The sequence below is a fragment of the Leucopleurus acutus genome (assembly GCF_964270905.1).
Source record: "Leucopleurus acutus genome assembly, chromosome: 10".
Taxonomy (NCBI): domain Eukaryota; kingdom Metazoa; phylum Chordata; class Mammalia; order Artiodactyla; family Delphinidae; genus Leucopleurus; species Leucopleurus acutus.
Window position 1 is genome coordinate 42,281,877 of NC_139153.1, and position 19,778 is coordinate 42,301,654.

The 19,778-nt window shown below is 40.9% G+C and overlaps 1 protein-coding gene across 1 annotated transcript in view; it reads right to left on the reverse strand.

The window, feature by feature from the left end:
- The window catches only part of SACM1L (SAC1 like phosphatidylinositide phosphatase), a 57,732-nt gene extending 38,863 nt beyond the window's left edge, over positions 1-18,869 (reverse strand). The window contains exons 1-2 of the mRNA XM_082847693.1: positions 18,781-18,869; positions 1,880-1,977 (exon numbers count right to left, since the gene is read on the reverse strand). Coding sequence (XP_082703819.1) covers positions 1,880-1,977; positions 18,781-18,812 — 130 coding nt within the window. The 5' untranslated portion in view covers positions 18,813-18,869. The remainder of the gene's footprint in view (positions 1-1,879; positions 1,978-18,780) is intronic.
- Between the last annotated feature and the right edge of the window lie 909 nt (positions 18,870-19,778).

The window sequence follows — 19,778 nt, forward strand, 5'->3', positions numbered from 1 at the left end:
TGTTCCACTGTTTAATTCAAAGTTTTCCAAACCTATGTGGCTATAAAATTTTTCTTTCAGTCACAGTTTAATTATCAGCCTGGGACCCATTTTGAAACACTGCTGTAAACTCCAGTCCTGTTTCTTAAAGGCAGCCCTGTTTTTCTAAATAAACTAATTCTGAATAAGGTCTAAAATTCACTTGTTTCTCTCAATAATTCAATTTACTTAGCAATACTATGCCATAATTAATTACCATGGAAATACCAGTGCAGTTTAAAGCTCAGAGAAGATTCTGAATATACTGAGATCATTGATAAACATAAATGTACTACTGATACAGCTGTAAGTTACATTAACTGGAGCGTAACGGCAATAACACTATGATAATTCCTAAGACTATGTTGGTTTTTCAGGGAAGAAAAAAAATTCCTCTTTCGGTGGCAATGGTTTGTATTCCCAATGGTAAAAGGAAACTGCCAGAGAAACTGTGATCAACAGCCCCTCATCATCACTAGCTTCAGGTCAAAGTATCTCTTCATGTGTCTACCAATGACTGTCTGGTTATCATTTTTACCCCCAAACTATTCAAAACCTTTAGCTTTGTCCACTCAAATGGGTCTGCATTCTCTACGTACAAATAAAATGTCACTGAAAAGACAAAAAATAACTGAAAATACATCCATACTAAAGCTTTTATAAGACACTAGGTGGTAGGGAATTCTCTGGTGGTCCAGTGGTTAGGACTCCGAGCTTCCACTGCCGGAGGCATGGGATGGATCCCTGGTCGGGGAACTAAGATCCTCGTGGCAAGGCCCACCACCCCCAGCCCGCCTCCCCTCCAAAAAAATAAAAAAGACACTGGGTTGAATCAATATGTTATAAAGAAGTAGTGGGACTAAACTTCAGAAGTACACTAAGGGTGGTTAAAATCAGTCAGCTATTCTCAGAGCGCAGTCACCAAGCAACAGTCACAGGAAATGCCAAATTATCAAACTAAAACAGCTCTTACTTTATTTGGTCAAAGGAAAAGCTTACCAGAAAAAGCAGACAACCAAGGAAATGGAGATTTATAGTCCTACCTTTCTTACACTTTAGTATCCTATGCAAAATATTTTCATGTTTCACTTAATCTGTTCAAAGGATATTTACCATTTACCGAATGCCTACTCTATGGTTACTCAAATACTGCCCTTCAGAAAAAAATTAATACAGAACACTATCTAGAGGTAAATTTTTAAACATGAAATTCTAAATGTGATATCACATGATACATTAATTCGTTACCAAAATTACTTCACATTAATCTAGTCAGAAATCAGTGTTCCACACAATTGAAAAACAAGTTGCTTTTCACACCCCAGAGAAGCAAAGCTAAATTATAACTGGATTGATAGATAAGATAGATAGATAAAGCTTAGGAAAATCATTCTGCCTAAAACACAAGTTTTACCCAGCGATGTATATATTATTTTTCATTTATTAAATTATCCTCATAGTCATGAATATTTTCGAAACCAAATCAGCTGTTAACATTCCACACACTTAATGCTAAAACAACTTTCTCACACTCAAATAATTCAAATCTTACAGCTAGAAAGGAACCTAACATACCAACAAAACCAATCCTGTTACGGTATTGATAAGGGAACAAATAAAGAAAGTTTTTAAATCCTTATGAATAGTAAAATGCTACCTAAAATTTTCAAGATCATTTCTCCTTTTCATGAAAAGGAAAAAGTATAAAATTAATGCATAAAAATCAAATGAGGCAGCAAGAATTAAAATTTTCTAAGAAGACACTCAGATATCCACACACCCACATGGATCTCATTAATTTAACTATTGCAACTTAAGTGTAAAATCTTTCTAGACACTTCTAAATCTGGCCATGAAATACCTGAGAGTGTAACTTCTGTGGACACACGGTCGATGATAAGTACATCATCTGCTCCATCATCACAAGCTTCCACATAAAATTTTTCAGGTGTGATATGCCTAAGAAGAAATTTAAAACCATAAATAACGAAGTGAAATGAAGACTTCCAAAAAAACCTGTTGTAACAATTGAACAGTGTTTAAATTTGACATCATTGGGCTTCCCTGGTGGCGCATTGGTTGAGAGTCCGCCTGCCGATGCAGGGGACACGGATTCGTGCCCCGGTCCGGGAGAATCCTACATGCCGCGGAGCGGCTGGGCCCGTGAGCCATGGCCGCTGAGCCTGCGCGTCCGGAGCCTGTGCTCCGCAACAGGAGAGGTCACAACAGTGAGAGGACCGCGTACCGCCAAAAAAAAAAAAAAAAAAAAAATGACATCATTTTCCCAGCTTCTGAATAGATAAAGCTATTATGCTGTCCTTATGTGTTCACTGCAACTCTTTTCACCTAATTTAATGCTGATAAGGTTTTAATTCGCTGTAAAACTACCACCCTGACTTACGTAAGAAAATCATACTAAAATCTAATTTATACTCAACATGGTGCAATGTAGCTCAGTAGTCAGGAGCACATTCTATGGAACCAGACTGTGCTGTGTGAACTTGGGCACGTTACTCCTCCCCTGTGTTCCTCAGTTCCCTTATCCATAAAATAAGGATAATACCAGACTCATTAAATTGCATTGTTGTGAGGATAAAATGAGATGCTCTTTGATAAGCACTTAGAACACTTGACACATAGTAACCAAGATTTAAGTATTAGCTAAAAACACTAAGAAACACATTTCCAGGAAATTGTTTAAAATAAACTACTTTAACATTTTTGTATTTTGTTTGAATGCCACTGATGTGTTCTTGGAAAAAAAAACCTCATCCTGCAAAGTAAAAAATAAAGGGGGTACAATTAGCAGAGTACTCAGAATTTATGCAACTTTGTAACCTGAGTCCAACAAAAATTAACAGTTGGCTCCTCAGGAGGTACAACGGATAACTCCAGGCAAGCAATTCAGCATGGCTGGGGACTGCCTCAGGAAATAACAAAAACTAAATAAAGTTAAAATAAAGATTTGCAGGCACTAAAACAATGGAGACTGAGGCTGTTGTTAAGGTGGGCACAGGAGTAAATACAGGTATCTGCCGGGGATTGGTTCCAGATACCAAAATCTGTGGATGCTCAAGTCCCTCATATTAAATGGTGCAGTACAGTCAGCCCTCTGCAACCGTGGATTCAACCAAGTTGGAACCTGCAGGTACGGAACCGGCAGGTATGGAGGGCCTCCAGGAGCTGACCAGAGTTGGGGCGAGAACTAGCTTGTTTGTTTTTCCAGGGACTAATCTCTGCTGTTCTTAAACCACACTTGAAAGAACATCTGTCTTTGCAGCAGCCAATCTGAGGGCTTTTTCCTTTCCTTTTAAATTCTACTCCCTCTATTCTACTCTTCTTGCCAATGAAAAATCTTATATAATAAACCCACACACCATCACTGACATCACTTCTTTTTTTTTTTTTCCCCCCCGATATGCAGGCCTCTCACTGTTGTGGCCTCTCCTGTTGCGGAGCACATGCTCCGGATGCGCAGGCTCAGCGGCCAAGGCTCACGGGCCCAGCCGCTCCGCGGCATGTGGGATCTTCCCGGACCGGGGCACGAACCCGTATCCCCTGCATCGGCAGGCGGACTCTCAACCACTGCGCCACCAGGGAAGCCCCATCATTTCTTACTTACTGACCATGTATAAGCTATTTGGTGTTACAGAAACAAGTCCTGTAGCAGAACAAACTATACTGACCATTTTTGACTTATAAGTTTTTGAGGAATAATCAACCCTTAATTATCCAAATATAACTTACATCCTTTTATGGTTCATCTATAACTAACTTCTTAATATTTCCTCCATGGGGTGGGAATGGGGTATGCCAAGGAAATGAAAGTCAATTTTAATACAAAATAAGAAATGCAACAAAGGAAACAAGTCTGCTTCAAATATGGCAGTCTTCAATTCAAACTAAATATATGTTCCTTTTTATTCCTGAATTGTAGTCCACTGTATGGATATATCACAATTTGTTTATTCATTCACTTGCTGATGGACATTTGTGCCATTTCCAGTTTAGGATATTATGAATAAAGCTTCTATGAACATTCTAGTACAAGTCTTAAGGCAGACATATGCATCATTTCTCTTGGATGACTACTTAGAAGTGGAATGGCTGGGTCATATTGTAGTTGTATGTTTAACTTGCACAAAGAAGGGAAAACGGGAGTGATTACAGACAAGGAAACTTTTAAGGGTAATGACTGTATTCATTTGATACTGGTGATGGTTTCACAGGTGTAAAATATATCAAAATGTATCAAAGTGCATGCTTTAAATATGTGCAGTTGATTATATGTCAACTATGCTTCAATAAACCTATAAAAAGAAAGCAAAGTGAGAGGTCCTGAAACAAACTAAAGGAAGTATAAAAAAACTTCCAGACAATCTAGTCATAGGATAGTTACCTCTAGTCTCGAATCATTAAAAAAAAAAAAAAAAAAAAAAATCCAACACATCAGTCCATACCTGCAGAAGATGTTTTGTGCAAGGGTAAGTGGCACTCCAGGAGTAAGTCAACAAATTTATTGAAAAGCTACCATGTGCTAAGCATTACACAAGTACTAGGGACAAGGAGGTTGGTGATAAATAAAAAAACAAGTACCAAGTAGAAACAAAAATTTTAAACAAAAAGTAGACCTGAAAAACAAGACTTCTTTATAAAAGCATTTGGAAAAAAATCTGTCTCTAAATCAGAGGGCATTTTATAAGCCTCACTCTTTAGAATCCCTCCACACCCTAACAACCCCCAATCTTTTAAATGCTGTTTAAATGCCTGTGCATCAGATGTCCCACTGCATTTCCAGGTCTTAAACAGGCTCAGGATCTGAAAGAGTCATGTGAAATGCTTTCCTACAATGGGAAATGCTTTCCTACAATGAAGATTTTAATCATGAGAAGGATGTGACAAGTTGTTGGTAGTTCCTGAGATGTTGAGGTCACGTGCAGGGACAGGAGAGTGGCCTCAGGCTGACAGCCAGCAAGAAAACAGGGACCTTAGTCCAACAACCACAAGAAAATGGATTTGGTCAACACCCTGAATGAGCTGGATTCTTCCTCAGAGCCTCCACTATGAAACGTGATTTTAGCCCAGTGAGATTCATATTGGACTTCTGAACGACAGTAACTAAGAGATAATACATTTGTATTGTTTAAAGTTTCTAAGCTTATGGTAATTTGGTACAGCAGCAATAGAAAACTACTACAGTGATCAAATCCCTCCTGGAATGAAATAATCTCCACATTAACCCCTGGCCAAAACACAAAAAAACTTTATCTTCCTGGAACAAAACAAAGAGATGTTTCCTTCAATTGAGTTTGATACCTGGTGTGTGAGTTTCTAAGTGATAAAACATTTTAAAAACCATTTTTAATGGAGTGTCTTTAATTTATATTTTATTAAACCAAGGTTTTTTCCTTATGTCTTAACCTAAGTATAAGTAACAATGTTTTCCTGACTGACTAGGATCTTGAACACATCAATTTCTGGGCCATCCTACCAAAAGATGATGCCTTCAAATTCTAGTAACACAGTATGGTGAAAAAGTTACAGGTTTTAAGCTCTTACAAACTTGGTTTGAATTCCACTCCATGCTTACTTGTCATGAGTCCCTGAACAAATCACTGAACTTCCCAGCTCAGCTTTCTCTCTATTAAAAAGTGGTAAGTGATCGGTGAGGGCAAATGAGAGAATATGTGTGACATGCCTGACACTAAGAAGAAACTCCACGAAATGGTGGCATCATTTTTTTTTACTAAATGACCTCAGACCACTGAGCTTTAGTTTTCTCTTCTGCTGTCTCAGTCTCTTGACAAAGCCATCACCACTGCTCCTACTCAGCCGCTTTAGTTTTACATTTGAGACAAAGGCTGATGAATGCTACACGGTTCTGACCACGAGTGAAGTCCCTGGGTTTTATTATATCCATCTTCTTCATATTGCTCAGGGCCCTAAGCTCTTCTAAATTCACAGCTGTATTTGGGGGGGGGGGGGAAGCTACCACAGTTTACTTCATACAAATGGTGTTACTTCTTTAATAACTAATGTTATTCTTAATATAAGAGATGATTATCAACATACAATCTCAGAAATCAAATCCCTCCACTTTTTCAATACAGTGGACAAAAACACAAAGCTTGCATCTAAATGAACAGCCAGTAGAGAAATGCATACTGTGTTCCCTCAATAGCTCCACCCTCTTATACTTTGACTTCTTTTATCTATATACAGTAGGCCCTCCTTATCCATGGGTTCCACAAGGGTGGATTCAACCAACAGTGGATTGAAAATACTCAAGAAAAAAAAAATTCCAGAAAGTTCCAAAAAAGCAAAACTAGAATTTGCTGAACACCAGCAACTATTTGCATAACATTTATATTGTATTTACAACTATTTACATAGCATTTACATTGTATTAGGTATTATAATATAGAGATGATTTCAAATATACAGGAGGATGTACATAGGTTATATGTAAACACTACGCCACTTATATACGGAACTTGAGCATCCTTGAATTTTGGTAACTGACGGGGCCCTAAAACCAATGTATTTAAGCTTCTCACCTGCAAAACTTCTACCATAAAAATAAATTATTTGAATGAAGTCAATGAATTAAAAAAAATCATACTTGTTTCCATATACAAGTTTTGGTGTGTTACCTAACAGATACCTTTTAGTCAGTGAAATTTATTATAAAATCAAATATTTATAGGAGCAGAAAAATCTCCTATTAAAATTTTAATATGTATAATTATGTAAAATATATATATAAATACACAAATAAATATATTTCAAAATATACATGGAACAAAAAGTATCCCTAATATAAGCAATTAAAAAATTTTTCCCAACTTGACATTTAAACTTAAAACTGATCTGGAAGGGTGTGGAACACTGAAAAAATACATACATCTTGGGGACTTCCCTGGCTGCGCAGTGGTTAAGCATACACCCGCCAATGCAGGGGACACAGGTTCGAGCCCTGGTCTGGGAAGATCCCACATGCCGCGGAGCAACTAAGCCCATGAGCCATAAAGACTGAGCCCGCACACCTAGAGCTCGTGCTCCACGACAAGAAGCCACCGCAATGAGAAGCCAACGCACCACAACGAAGAGTAGCCCCTGCCCGCCACAACTAGAGAAAGCCCACACACTGCAATGAAGACCCAATGCAGCTGCAAATCAACTTATTTTTTTAATATATATATACATCTTGAAATAAGACTTTAAATCATATACAAAAAATATACAGCCACAGAAATAGGCCTTTACTAATTGTTACATTCCTAATAATCGCAGTCAAAGTTAATAACCTCACTATGTGTTCAAAATCCTTAAAATTACAAAGTCAGAAATGAAAATTTCTTTTATATGAAGGTGAAATATACTATATATAACACTTCCAGTCTGGCTAGGTACATGTGAAATGAGAAGATCAACAAATTAGCTTTTCAATCGAAGTAGAATGAAATGAATTTCCAAGAGTGAAAACCCTCCAGAGAAAAAGCCTTGATATTCTTTCAGAAGATGGAATCTGGGTAGTACCAAGAGATGGGTGCAGGCTGTAGGGCAGATACTAGTCATTCAAATGCAGGTCTGGAAGAAGAAAAGCGCTTGGAAATGGGCTAATTAAGTTACTACAGAATCTAACTGCCTATGGGGTGAGAGCCAACGAAGTAAGCAGACTCCAGCTGTAGAGTGCTGAAAAGCCTCAAGAACTAAGAACTTGGGTAGGGGATGAGGTGGGGCAGTGAGATTAACTGCAGGGTTGGGGGTAAGAGTAACGTGGTTCAAAGTCTGTGTAAGGAACAATCAGATCCCTACCCAAACCTAGAGTCCAGGTACCTCCCTAACCATATGATTTAATGCTTAGAGCAGTTCAACAAGAGAAGACCTGAACTCCAGAAACCAGGCACAGCTGAGGACCACAGTGAGTCAAGTAAAGTCTGGAGACACAGAGAAGGTCTGCTTACAGATTGGGAAAATCATCCACCCTCTTCCTCTGCCAGGTTCCCAGAAGGCTAAAAGCCAAGCATCCCACTCCCCCAACTCCCGAAAGAGCTATGAATACTGTCTCTGAAGAAACTTACTGGCCCAAAAGAAAAGACCTGCAAATGCTGATATTTAGGGCACCTCCCCCAAAGAAACAGTTGAGTTCCTGCACAATCACTCTAGTGAAGGCCACCAACTGACAAATCATGACCCACAAACAGACCCTTCCAATCCATTTTTTAGTGCCTCATTCTTAACCATGAAATGACAACCAAGGATCACCAGATATTTGAGCTAAGCTTCCATCACAGAAGACACAGAACAAAACAAAGAGAAAAATAACTTTGGGTAAACAAACTATGCTGAGAACAGAATAAAACTTCAAAACACATTTATAACTGGTAGCCTGAGAGAGAAGACATTGCATTCATGAAACAAAAATACCAAAAAGAAGGGGGGGGGGGGGAGAAGGAGATTCAGCAAGCAAGAATATGTTTTTGGACTGACGGCAGAAATAATAATTTGAATATTCAGTAGAAGGACTGGAAAATAAAACTGAAGAACTCTCCTTGAGAACAGAATAAAAAGATAAGAGCTGTAAGACAGAAAAGCATAGGAAGGAAGAAAGGGGAGATGGAAAGAGACAGGAGGGGGAGAGAAGACAGGAAGAAAGAGAGGGGCACAATCCAGGATGTTCAACATCCACTTAGCAGGAATTCCAGGAGAGTACACAAGAAAAAAATTTATCAAATAGTGCAAAAACAAAGAAGAAACCTCAAGCCAAAGGACAAGTTTCCAGATGTAAAAGGCCCACCAAATACATGAAACACACACACACACACACACACACACACACACACACACAGAGGCACATTAAGTGTAAAACTCAAAATACCATAGAGATACAATCCTAAAGTTTCCAGAAAAAAAAAAAACTAAGAGAAAGAAGTGCTGAAATATTCAACAGCCACACTATTGGATTATTCAACAGCAACACATTGGACTATTCAACAGCAAGGTCTTTAAAATTCTGAAGGATAATAATTTCTGAGAATTCTCTACTTAGTCACACTAACAAATAAACGTGAGGACAGAATGAAAGCATTTTCAGATGTGCAATATCTCAAAAGATACTTCTCTTTCACTCTTTCTTGGAAAGAAGGAAAAGCTGTTTCATCGACATGGAGTAAATCAAGAGTTAGACTTGGAATCCAAAACAGGAGAGAGGTAAAAGAAATTCTCATGATGATGGTAAAGGGAAGTTCCAGGACAATGCAACAGGCCTAAAGAACAGCCAGTCCAGATTAAAGCAGAGGGGATAGGGCTCCTGGAGGTAAGCCTCACAGAAGAAGATGAATTGACAGTTACCATCAGCAGAGGAGTTTTACTGCTGTCCCAGAGACTGAAGATTAATTAGCAACAGGTACATTAAAGAAAAGTCAAGCAAACTTTTTAATTCAAGGAAAAACAAAGCATTTTTATAAGGAAATGTGATTATAATACATTACTGACTTCCTTTGAGTCATACCTACACAACCATAATAATGTGAACACTGAATATCTTAATATAACCACACTGAGAGGAGAGGAAAGGAAGAGAGGTATAAAAGCTAAATTCTCATCTTCTGAAGTAAAAAGTCATCATATGACTGAAACTGAAAAACAAATCAGGAAATAGCAGTATAAACATGTTGTTTAGAAGTGTAAAGCAAAATACCAGAATAAACTGCTTAAAAACATGAAAATACTGGGACTTCCCTGATGATCCAGTGGGTAAGACTCCACGCTCCCAATGCAGGGGGCCCGGGTTCAATCACTTGTCAGGGAACTATATCCCGCATGCTGCAACTAAGAGTTCACATGCCACAACGAAGAGTTCACATGCCACAACTACGAGTTTGCATACCGCAACTAAGACCCAGCACAACCTAAATAAATAAACATTGTAAAAAAATGAAAGTATTGATAGATGCCTCTGGGACAGTGGGAGTTGGGAGTGCTGAAAAGTGCTCTTTTAATATATAAGCTTTGTGTTACTTAGCTTTAAACCATATACTCGTATTAGATTATAATAAAAATTAAGCTTAAAAAGGTGTTAAAAGAACAAAAATAAGAGTAATTGTGGATCAAGGTAAAGAGTTCGATCTAGCCTAAGGGCTCTGGGACCTTTGCTGGATCTTACCTCTCAGAGAGATGTTGCTAGAATCTAAGTTGCTGGTGCTGCCACCAGGCTGCTCTGATAAATGTTATTGAAAATGGCTTAAGAATTGGAGCAAGAATTGGAGATATGAACAGTGACTGCCAGCTAATCAACATTTCTAAGAAGACTAATTACAAGTAATCGCTCTAATTCATCCAACTAATAACAGCAAGTGTCATCCCAACTCAGCTATCTACATATGCCTTTGCTGCCTTCCTCTTCTCCTTTCCCTCCTTTCATTTCCCACCACTGTTTAATTGGCCTTAATACTGATCTGAAGTGTGTTTTATGTAATAAATTTTATTCTGTAAGCTTTATGCTCCCAGGTTTCATTTCAAAAGCTCATGAAATTAACTTTAACTCTCTAGCACTTACAGTCAGAAACACTTGAGTAAACATTCAGGGTATAATTTTTGCTGGGGTTATGGTTTTATTGTTATTTTTGTTTTTAAATCTTCACCAGGGACTTCCCTGGTGGCGCAGTGGTTAAGAATCCGCCTGCCAATGCAGGGGACATGGGTTCGAACCCTGGTCTGGGAAGATCCCACATGCCGCAGAGCAACTAAGCCCATGCACCACAACTACTGACCCTGCGTGACACAACTACTGAAGCCCGTGCACCTACAGCCCGAGCTCTGCAACAAGCCACCACAATGAGAAGCCCGCACACCACAACAAAGAGTAGACCCCACTCGCCTTAACTAGAGAAAGCCTGCACACAGCAATGAAGACCCAACAACAAAGAGCCGATGCAGCCATAAATAAATAAATTTATTTATTTATTTATTAAAAAAAAAATCTTCACCAAACAGGCTACCAAGCCTCTGCAGACAAGGACTCTAAGCTTATCCATTCCCATTGGTATTCTCACACAAGATAGTAAAAGCTCAATTTTCTTAGAGAATAGAACATAATTAGTCAGAAAACACATACATTAAGTTGTTATTTCTATATGGCCCTTAACTAATGTTTTCTTTGGCTCAGTGACAGAATAAACGGAATTTTAAAAATTGTTTCTTTTCTCTTAGCTAAGGAAAGATCATGAGAGGTCAAATTTTAACTGGATTTGAAGTTATACTGTAACTTATAAGAAGAGAAAGAGGAAGCAGGGTGTTCTCTAAATAGAAAGTCTACAAAGTATCACTAACACCAAGTTCTGCCTGGAGTTTTTCCAAAATTAACCAGTCAACAGGCTCTGCTAAGTTCTCAATGTAATAAGTACATGGAAACCAAGACAGAAGACTCAGTGATGAACAAATATCTAGGCAAAATCTTCTCCCTGTTGCAAAAAGAATGGCCCTCAACTGGTGTGATGTTTCTCATTTCAGTAAAACTCTCTCACATTACTTATTTATGAAATAGATCTTAGAAGTTAAAGAAATTCCCTCCAAGAAGATTATCTGGTCATTAACTATGCTGTTGATATCAAATCTCTAAAGTTCAAAGTAATACTGTATACTAAAATAAACTGGTGAGGTTATCAGAATCCAATAGGTATCAACTATTAACTAACAGAACAGGAATACTACCTAGTTTCTTTCAAGACAGGGGATTTGATATCAACCCAGAGTCCTAGTTTCTGTTAAGATGACACATATTTTGGAAGATATATCAAAATAGGCATGAGCTTGCACTCTCTCTTCTTGATCCCAGAGACCATGGACTTCAAAGCCTATTAAGCTTTGAAAATAAAGGCCCATGGAGATGTGTGGCCAAGATGGCAGAGCAGGAAGACCTTGACCTCACCTCTTCCCACAGGCACACCAAATTACAGCTCTTTACAGAGCAACTACTGATGAGAAAAACTGGAAGACTAGCAGAAGAGATCTTCTACAACTAAAGATACAAAAAAGGAACAACAAAACGGGTAGGAGGGGAGGAGAGCCAGTGTAACCAAGACCTATACCACAGTGGGGGCGACCCACAAATGGGAGGATAATTACAACTGCAGAGGCTCTCCTCAAGGGGCGAGGGGTCCAGCCTCACATCGGGCTCTCCAGCTCGGGGTTCCTACATCAGAAAGATGAGCCCCTAGAACGTTTGGCTTTGAAGGCCAGTGGAACTTACTTTGAGAAGAGCCAAAGGGCTGTGGGAAATAAGAGACTCCACTCTTAAAGGACACACACAAAATCTCACATGCTCCAGGACCCAGGACAGAAGCAAAAATATGAAAGGAGCCTGGGTCAGATTCACCTGCTGATCCTGGAGAGGCAGGAGGCAACCGGCTCACCCTGGGGACAAAGATGGTGGCAGCCATCTTTAGAAGCTCACTCTACCACAAGGACACTGGGGGTGGCACGTGCCATTTTGGAGTCCTCCTTCTAGCTTACTAGCACAAGGACCTGGCCCCACCCACTGCCTACACTGGCTCCATCAGCATCAGTACCAGGGACATCTCAGGCCAATCAACTAGCCAGGCAGAGACAGCCCTACCTACCCACCAGCAGACATGCTCTCTTATGCCCCAAGACCCAGCCCTGTCCACCAAAGGGCACAGGACCACCCCTAGACACCAGGGTCCCAGTACTAGCCCCAGGATCCCCAGAACCCTGCCACCAGAGACCCTGGGACCCAGCTCAGCCCACCAGTGGGCTGGCACTAGCCCTAGGACCAGCCTCACCCACTAATGTGTAGGCACCACCCCTGGGATGCCCTAGGTCCCCGCCCCACACACCAGTGGACAGACAACAGCTCCAGGACCACCGCAGCCCCACAGCCTGCCATATCAGGACCGAGCCCAGCCCCCTGGGCCCGGGCTCTGCCCACCAGCAGGCCAACACGAGCTCTGGGACACCATGAGCTCTGCAGCCAGTGGATATAGCCAGTAAAATCACCTACATCCACAATAAGTAGTTAAGGGATACACGAAACAAAAAGATATAAAAGATGATATCAAAAGAGTAAACATGCGGGGGCAAGGAGGAGGAGAAGAGCAGAAATGCAGGGTTGTTAAAATGTGTCTGACGTAAGAGATCAGCAGCTTAAAATAATCACAGACAGACAGACTGCTATATATAAACCTCACTGTAACCACAAACCAAAAATCTATAACAGATATACACATAAACAAAAAGAAAGAACTTCTTTCAAGTGCACATGGAACATTCTCCAGGACAGCGTGCTTGGAAAACGAGATTGCTACATGCAAAATAATCAAAATGGACTACTCTCTCACACTATGCACAAAAGTAAATTCAAAATGGATTAAAGACTTAAACGTAAGACCTGAAACCATAAAACCTCTAGAAGAAAACAGAGGCAGGATGCTTTCTGACATCAGTCTTAGTAATATTTTTTTTGGATATGTCTCCTCAGGCAAGGGAAACAAAAGCAAAAATAAACAAAAGTAACTACATCAAACTAAAAAGCTTTTGCACAGTGAAGGAAACTATCAATAAAACAAAAAGGCAGCCTACTGACTGGGAGAAGATATTTTCAAATGATACATCTGATAAGGGGTTAATATCCAAAATACTGAAAGAACTCAAACAACTCAAGATCCAAAAAAAAATGAACAGGGACTTCCCTGGTGGTGCAGTGGTTAAGAATCCGCCTGCCAATTCAGGGGACATGGGTTCGAGCCCTGGTCCCACATGCTGCAGAGCAACTAAGCCCGTGCACCACAACTATTGAGCCTGAGCTCTAGAGCCTGTGAGCCACAACTACTGAGCTCTCGTGCCACAACTACTGAAGCCCGCGTGCCTAGAGCCTGTGCTCCGCAACAAAAGAAGCCACTGCAATGAGAAGTACATGTGCAGCAACTAGAGAAAGCCCGTGCGCAGCAGTGAAGACCCAAAGCAGCCAAAAATAAATTTAAAAATAAATAAATAAAGTTTAAAAAAAAATGAACAACCTGAGTAAAACATGGGCAGAGGATCTGAACAGACATTTTTCCAAAGAAGATATTCAGATGGCCAATAGGCACATGAAAAGACGCTCAACACCACTAATCATGAAGGAAATGCAAATCAAAACCACGATGAGATACCACCTCTCACCTGTCAGAATGGCTATTATCAAAAAGACAACAAATACAATAAGTGTTGGAGACAATGTCAAGAAAAGGGAACACTGCACTGTTGGTAAATTAGGGCAGCCACTATGGAAAAGAGTATGGCACTTCCTCAAAAAATTAAAAATGGAACTACCATATGATCCAGCAATTCCATTCCTGAGTAATTATCTATAGAAAACAAAACACTAATTAGAAAAGATATACGCACCCTTATGTTCAATGCAACACTGTTCACAAAAGCCAAGATATGGAAGCAACCCAAGTGCCCATCAATAGATGAATGGATAAAAAACATGTATGAGATATATATATATATATATATATATATATATACACACACACACACACATACACACACACACACCAGAATATTACTCAGCCATAACAAAACAATGAAATCTTGCCATTTGCAACAACCAATGGACCGACAGGGTATTATGCTAAGTAAAATAAGTCAGAAAGAGAAAGACAAACACTGTATGATTTTACCTATACATGGAATCTGAAAAACAAGCGAACAAACAAAACAGAAGCAGAGTTAGAGTTACAGAGAACAGAGGGTCGCCGGAGTGGAGGTAGGTAGGGAAAGGAAAGGAATAGGTGAGGGAGATTAAAAGGTACAAACTTCCAGTTATAAAACATAGTAAATGAGTCAAGGGTATGAAATGTACACTATGGAGATACAGTCAATAACTATGTAATATCTTCGTATGATGACATATCATAACAAGACTTATCATGGTGACCATTTTTAAATGTACAAAAATACCAAATCACTATCTTGTGTACCAAGAATTAACATAGCATTGTAGGTCAATTACACTTCAAAAACAAACTCATAGAAAAGAGATAAGATTTGTGGTTATCAGAGATGGGCAGGAGGCGGGGTGGACGGTAGAGGTGGAATTGGATGAAGGCAGTCAAGAAGAGAGATGTGTGAGTAATCTGAATGTTCACTGGACTGTATAAACTACATATATCTTCATCACAGAATTGCTTAGTTTACACCTGTCCTCAGGATTCTATCACCTCTCGCTTGGCTGACCTCACAGCTATGACAATGTTTTAAAAAGAAAGTCCACTTCTTAACTGAGGAAACAATGTTTCTTCAGATAGAAGCTGCAACCTGATTCACTTTCTGCCTTACACTTTTTTCACCTGACCTTTAAAAGGAAAAAAAATGCTTTAAAGGTTTCCAATCATGGATTTCTGTTAATTGTCTTGCAATTTCAAACTTATCACTGTTTGACATTACAAAGGCTTACACAAATGATTTTAAATGAAAAAAGGAGTTGCAAAATAGGAATATTAAGAACTGCCTGGATGTTTAAATAGTATAAATTTTAAATTCTGAACAAATCAATATTGCTTTCTACATCAAAAATCCATAATGAACATGTCAATTATTTTCAGTTGTTAAGTACCTCATTTCTATACCATGTCCGAGGACTACTGGAAAGTTCTTTTCATTTACTTAGGTGATCCACTGAGGACCTGCAATGCACCAGGCTTTACATTAGGAACTGAGGACTAGAGAAGAAATCAATGTTAAGGTGTTTCTAATATGTTCTACACACTTGTAACCTAGTTGGAGAAACAAAGTATTTATTAATGACTTCATCATTTCTAGGCAGCAAAGTGAGTGGTTCAAACAGTGCTATGGCTCGATCATTCTTTCAGTCCTCGTGTCCATCAGACAGTAAGTACACTGCTAATGAATCATAAGAGACAGAATGTGAAAACGCATATAGACGTTTGGTGTCTAGTTCCTGTGACAGCAGACTGTTATGGGAGCTCAGTGAAGGAAAAGACATTGGAAAAAAGGCTTCACAGAGACGAGGAGTATCTGTTAAGTATGCTGGTTTCATCTACGCTCTTTCAGTCCTTGTAATACTGTGAAGTAGAAACGTTCCCATTTTACAGATGAAAACCCCATTCAGAGAGATTAAGTAACATGGTCAGGACACAAAGCAAATAGCACGTGAATCTAAGTCTAAATAAATCTAAGTCTGTTCTGACTTAAAAAACCGGAGTTGTCTCGGCTCTACCATAGATGTGATCAGCATGTAAAGAGGGGAAGAGAGGAAGAAAACATTCTGGATAGAAAGATCAAAATAAGCCCAAGCTTGACGCAAAAAGAGGGTGGCCAAGTCTGGTGAAAGGGAAAAAAAAGAAGAAAAAAAAGCACTGGGCAGGTATGGGAAATAAGGTTAGGGGATAGACTGTGAAGAGGCTAGAATACAGGTGGCTAAGAAATGTGGGCTTATTCCTGTAAGTCAATAAAATGGAACTGGAGATTGTAAGCGGGAGAGTAGAGGATGAAACTTAGGGCATTAGGAAGGTGAACACCACAGGACAGAGATGGACTGGAAAAAATGTATGGCATAACACAGAACAAATTTTTAAAATCCCAAGCACTTCGATATTTAAATAAACCCAATAACAATACTTTCATAATACAATAATCAAACTATCTCTTGTACGGATCTTCCTTAAAACATATCTCTAGGCACTTTCAAAAATGGCCATTATGTCCTATAATTCTTAGATGGATCAGAAACCACTTCCACCTCCAATGCATCTAAAAAAGAATACACCTTAGGTCAGAGGCCACATTTTAAAACCACGCCTCAGAGCAGCAAGGGCCAAACAAAAGAAATGAGCAGAGACTCCAACTCACAAACTCCTTGGCAAAGAAAAACAAAGTTGTAAAAAAGTTGTATCTTCATTTACAGAAGCATTTAGAACTATTTTTTTTCAGGGAAAAAAGTTAAGCACTGAAAAATTAGAGAATGACTTTCATATAACCCCAGATTTACTTTTTCCCCCAAACAAATTTATAGTTTCCACTTCTCACAAAAATCAATACAAAAGCATCAGCGTCACCACTTCAGTGCCAAATTTCCTTTCTCTTTTATGGATATAGAGCTTTTTTTTTTTTTTAAGGTCTGGACTGGTGCATTTATTGCCTCCTTGGCAGTTAATCATCATAACTCTCAAGTTCTCCATCCCATTCAATCTTTGCCACAGGAAAATTCGATTGCATTTCGTAACCTAACGCTGGGCAGGCAATCAAGCCAAGGCTCCATATTTCTTAAACACAACTGAGACCTGGTGTAGGATCACATTAAAACCCTTTAGTGACTATCAGGTAGACAACAATAACCTAATTAGCCAACACAGCACACGTGACACTGGCCCCGCCAGCACCTCAGTCAAAGACACTTTCCTAGACTCATTCACCAACAAGGTGATCACCTTGTGATGGGGAACCGGGAGAGAATAAAGAAACCTAACAAGGAAAATGTGGAGGGAAGTGCGCAGCTGGGGTTTTTCAAGGGAATTACAGTGAAGATAAGTGGTAAGGGGGGGTGGACTGAGGAAAAAGTAATCTTTTTTATGCAATACATCTGATGTCGAGATGGCCTCACTTCCAATTCTGCAGCCCTAACTTTTAACTGAACCTTCCAGAAAGTTAAGTGAGCTTGAGGTTCTGGGGAGCATAGGAAGTGCCCAAACCACATCTTGATGTCCTCATATCCTTGTATAGGAAATGCGATACCTGTGCCTAAGTCCCAAGATGTTTTAACTTATTTAGGGATAGATAAGCTTCTCAATAATCACATCTGCTTCTGCTGCCAAAGACTTTCTGAGATGTGGTCACTGGATTTTCAGTCTAGAGGTAAAGCATTAAACACAAAGTGAGTAGAACAAAGTTATTCACAGACAAGAAAAGCATAGGGGCTGATAGGAATACTAAGGGAAATCATGTTTTTGCTTTTGTTTTAAACCCAGGACGAACCCCAAACCCTACAAATACCTAATTTACAACTCTAACAACCAGAGCCTATTTCTCAGAGCCTCAAGAGCTTGGCTTTACCGAAAAGTCAATTTACAGAGCCAAAATTCTCTACAGTAGCCCCTGGCTGTCCACGTGGACTTAACAATCTGCTTTATGCTTGGGCGGTATAATATTTAAAGCCAAGTAAACCTTTTAGGACCTTAAGAGTATTGACTGTACTTTAAATTTTTCATGCATCCTCAAGACCGGTCACGAAGGCTTCAATGCCCAGATAAAGGTTTATCCATTTGTGTGTGGCCTCTAACATGCTGCTATCTGTGCTGCTATGGGTCCATGAAATAAGAAAAAAACTTCTCGTTTTCTCTCCTAAGCAATAAGGATAAATTTAGCCGCCACCTCTCCAAACAATAAAAAATAAAATAAAGTGGGGAGGAGCGTGCCCCGAAAGGCTGCATCCAAACGGCGAGCCGGGCTCGCCGGAAGACGGTGCGCAGCTTCGGTCCCCCGCCGTGGCCTCTGAGGCCGAGTTGAGCGGAGAAAAGCTGGCGGGACAGCCGCTCCCGGGCCTGTGGCGACTCGGGCGCGGCGCCGCGGGCGGCCGCGCCCGGCGAGTAAGGCGGGGAGCGCGCGGGGTTCCCACACCCGGCCCGCCGCCCCGGAACTCAGGAAGCCTCCCAGCTGCCGGCGGCCCACACCTGCCGCCCCACCCGCCGCCCCGCAGACCCTTTCGGGCAACGGCTTCCGGCCCGCGGAACTCACAGCTTCAGCCGCTCGTAGGTTGTTGCCGCCATCCTGCACCACGGCCTCCTCTCTGCTCTTTCCGCCCGCCCCGCCACCTCGAATACAGCGAAACCGGTCACCCTGGCACGGCGGCCGCAACGCCCCGCCTCGTCCCACCTCCTCTCCCTGCCCGGCCGGGCTGCTCCCGAACGGGAGGCGGCCGTGGACAAACTTAACGCGCGCGCTATAGAACGCTAAAGGCGCAGTCAGATGCGGTGGATGGGAGTGCGCCGAAGAGCGCCGTGACGTTACCGCTGCGGATTGGCGGAGCGCATGGTGGGGGAAAGGCGGAGCCTTGGGAGCTGTGGACTAGCGCCATGACGCCCGGCGCAGGGGCGAGGCGCAGCGCTGGTGTCGGGGGGCCTGTCGTAGATGCGTAAGGCGTGATCTATGCTACAGTGGTGTTTTTGTTAGTGCGGGGCCAGTGGCGCAATGGATAACGCGTCTGACTACGGATCAGAAGATTCTAGGTTCGACTCCTGGCTGGCTCGAGGCGTACTTTTTAGCCACAACTGGGTTTGATGTTACAGGACGTCCTTAGGACTCTGGTTTGAAGGTTAAATATCTTGAATTTTAACGCTACTGTGCCCGAAATGTCATCTTTTAAGCTGTGTTTGGAAGCCGGAGTTGTGTGAGGTGGTTTGTAAACTGCAAAGCGTCCTAGTTAATGATGCACACGAGGAGACTCTGTAAATGGGTTACATGTGGGAAAACACACCTAGAATGGTGGTAGTTTGCAGTAGGGGGGCGTGCTGTGGCCCGAGGTTAGCTAGCGGATGACACAAAAGCGCATTTAAGGCAGCAGTTCTGGCCCTTTTTCCCGTGGAGCAGAACCCCTACGGTGACGTAAAAAGCGGCACAGTCCCAGTTTACCAGGATCTGGTGAGCTCTGGCTGTAACCTGTCCCGGAGACGCGAACGCTGCAGTGCGGCTGCGCGCGTTATAGGGGGTCCGCAAAGTGATCGGAGTCTGCAGCC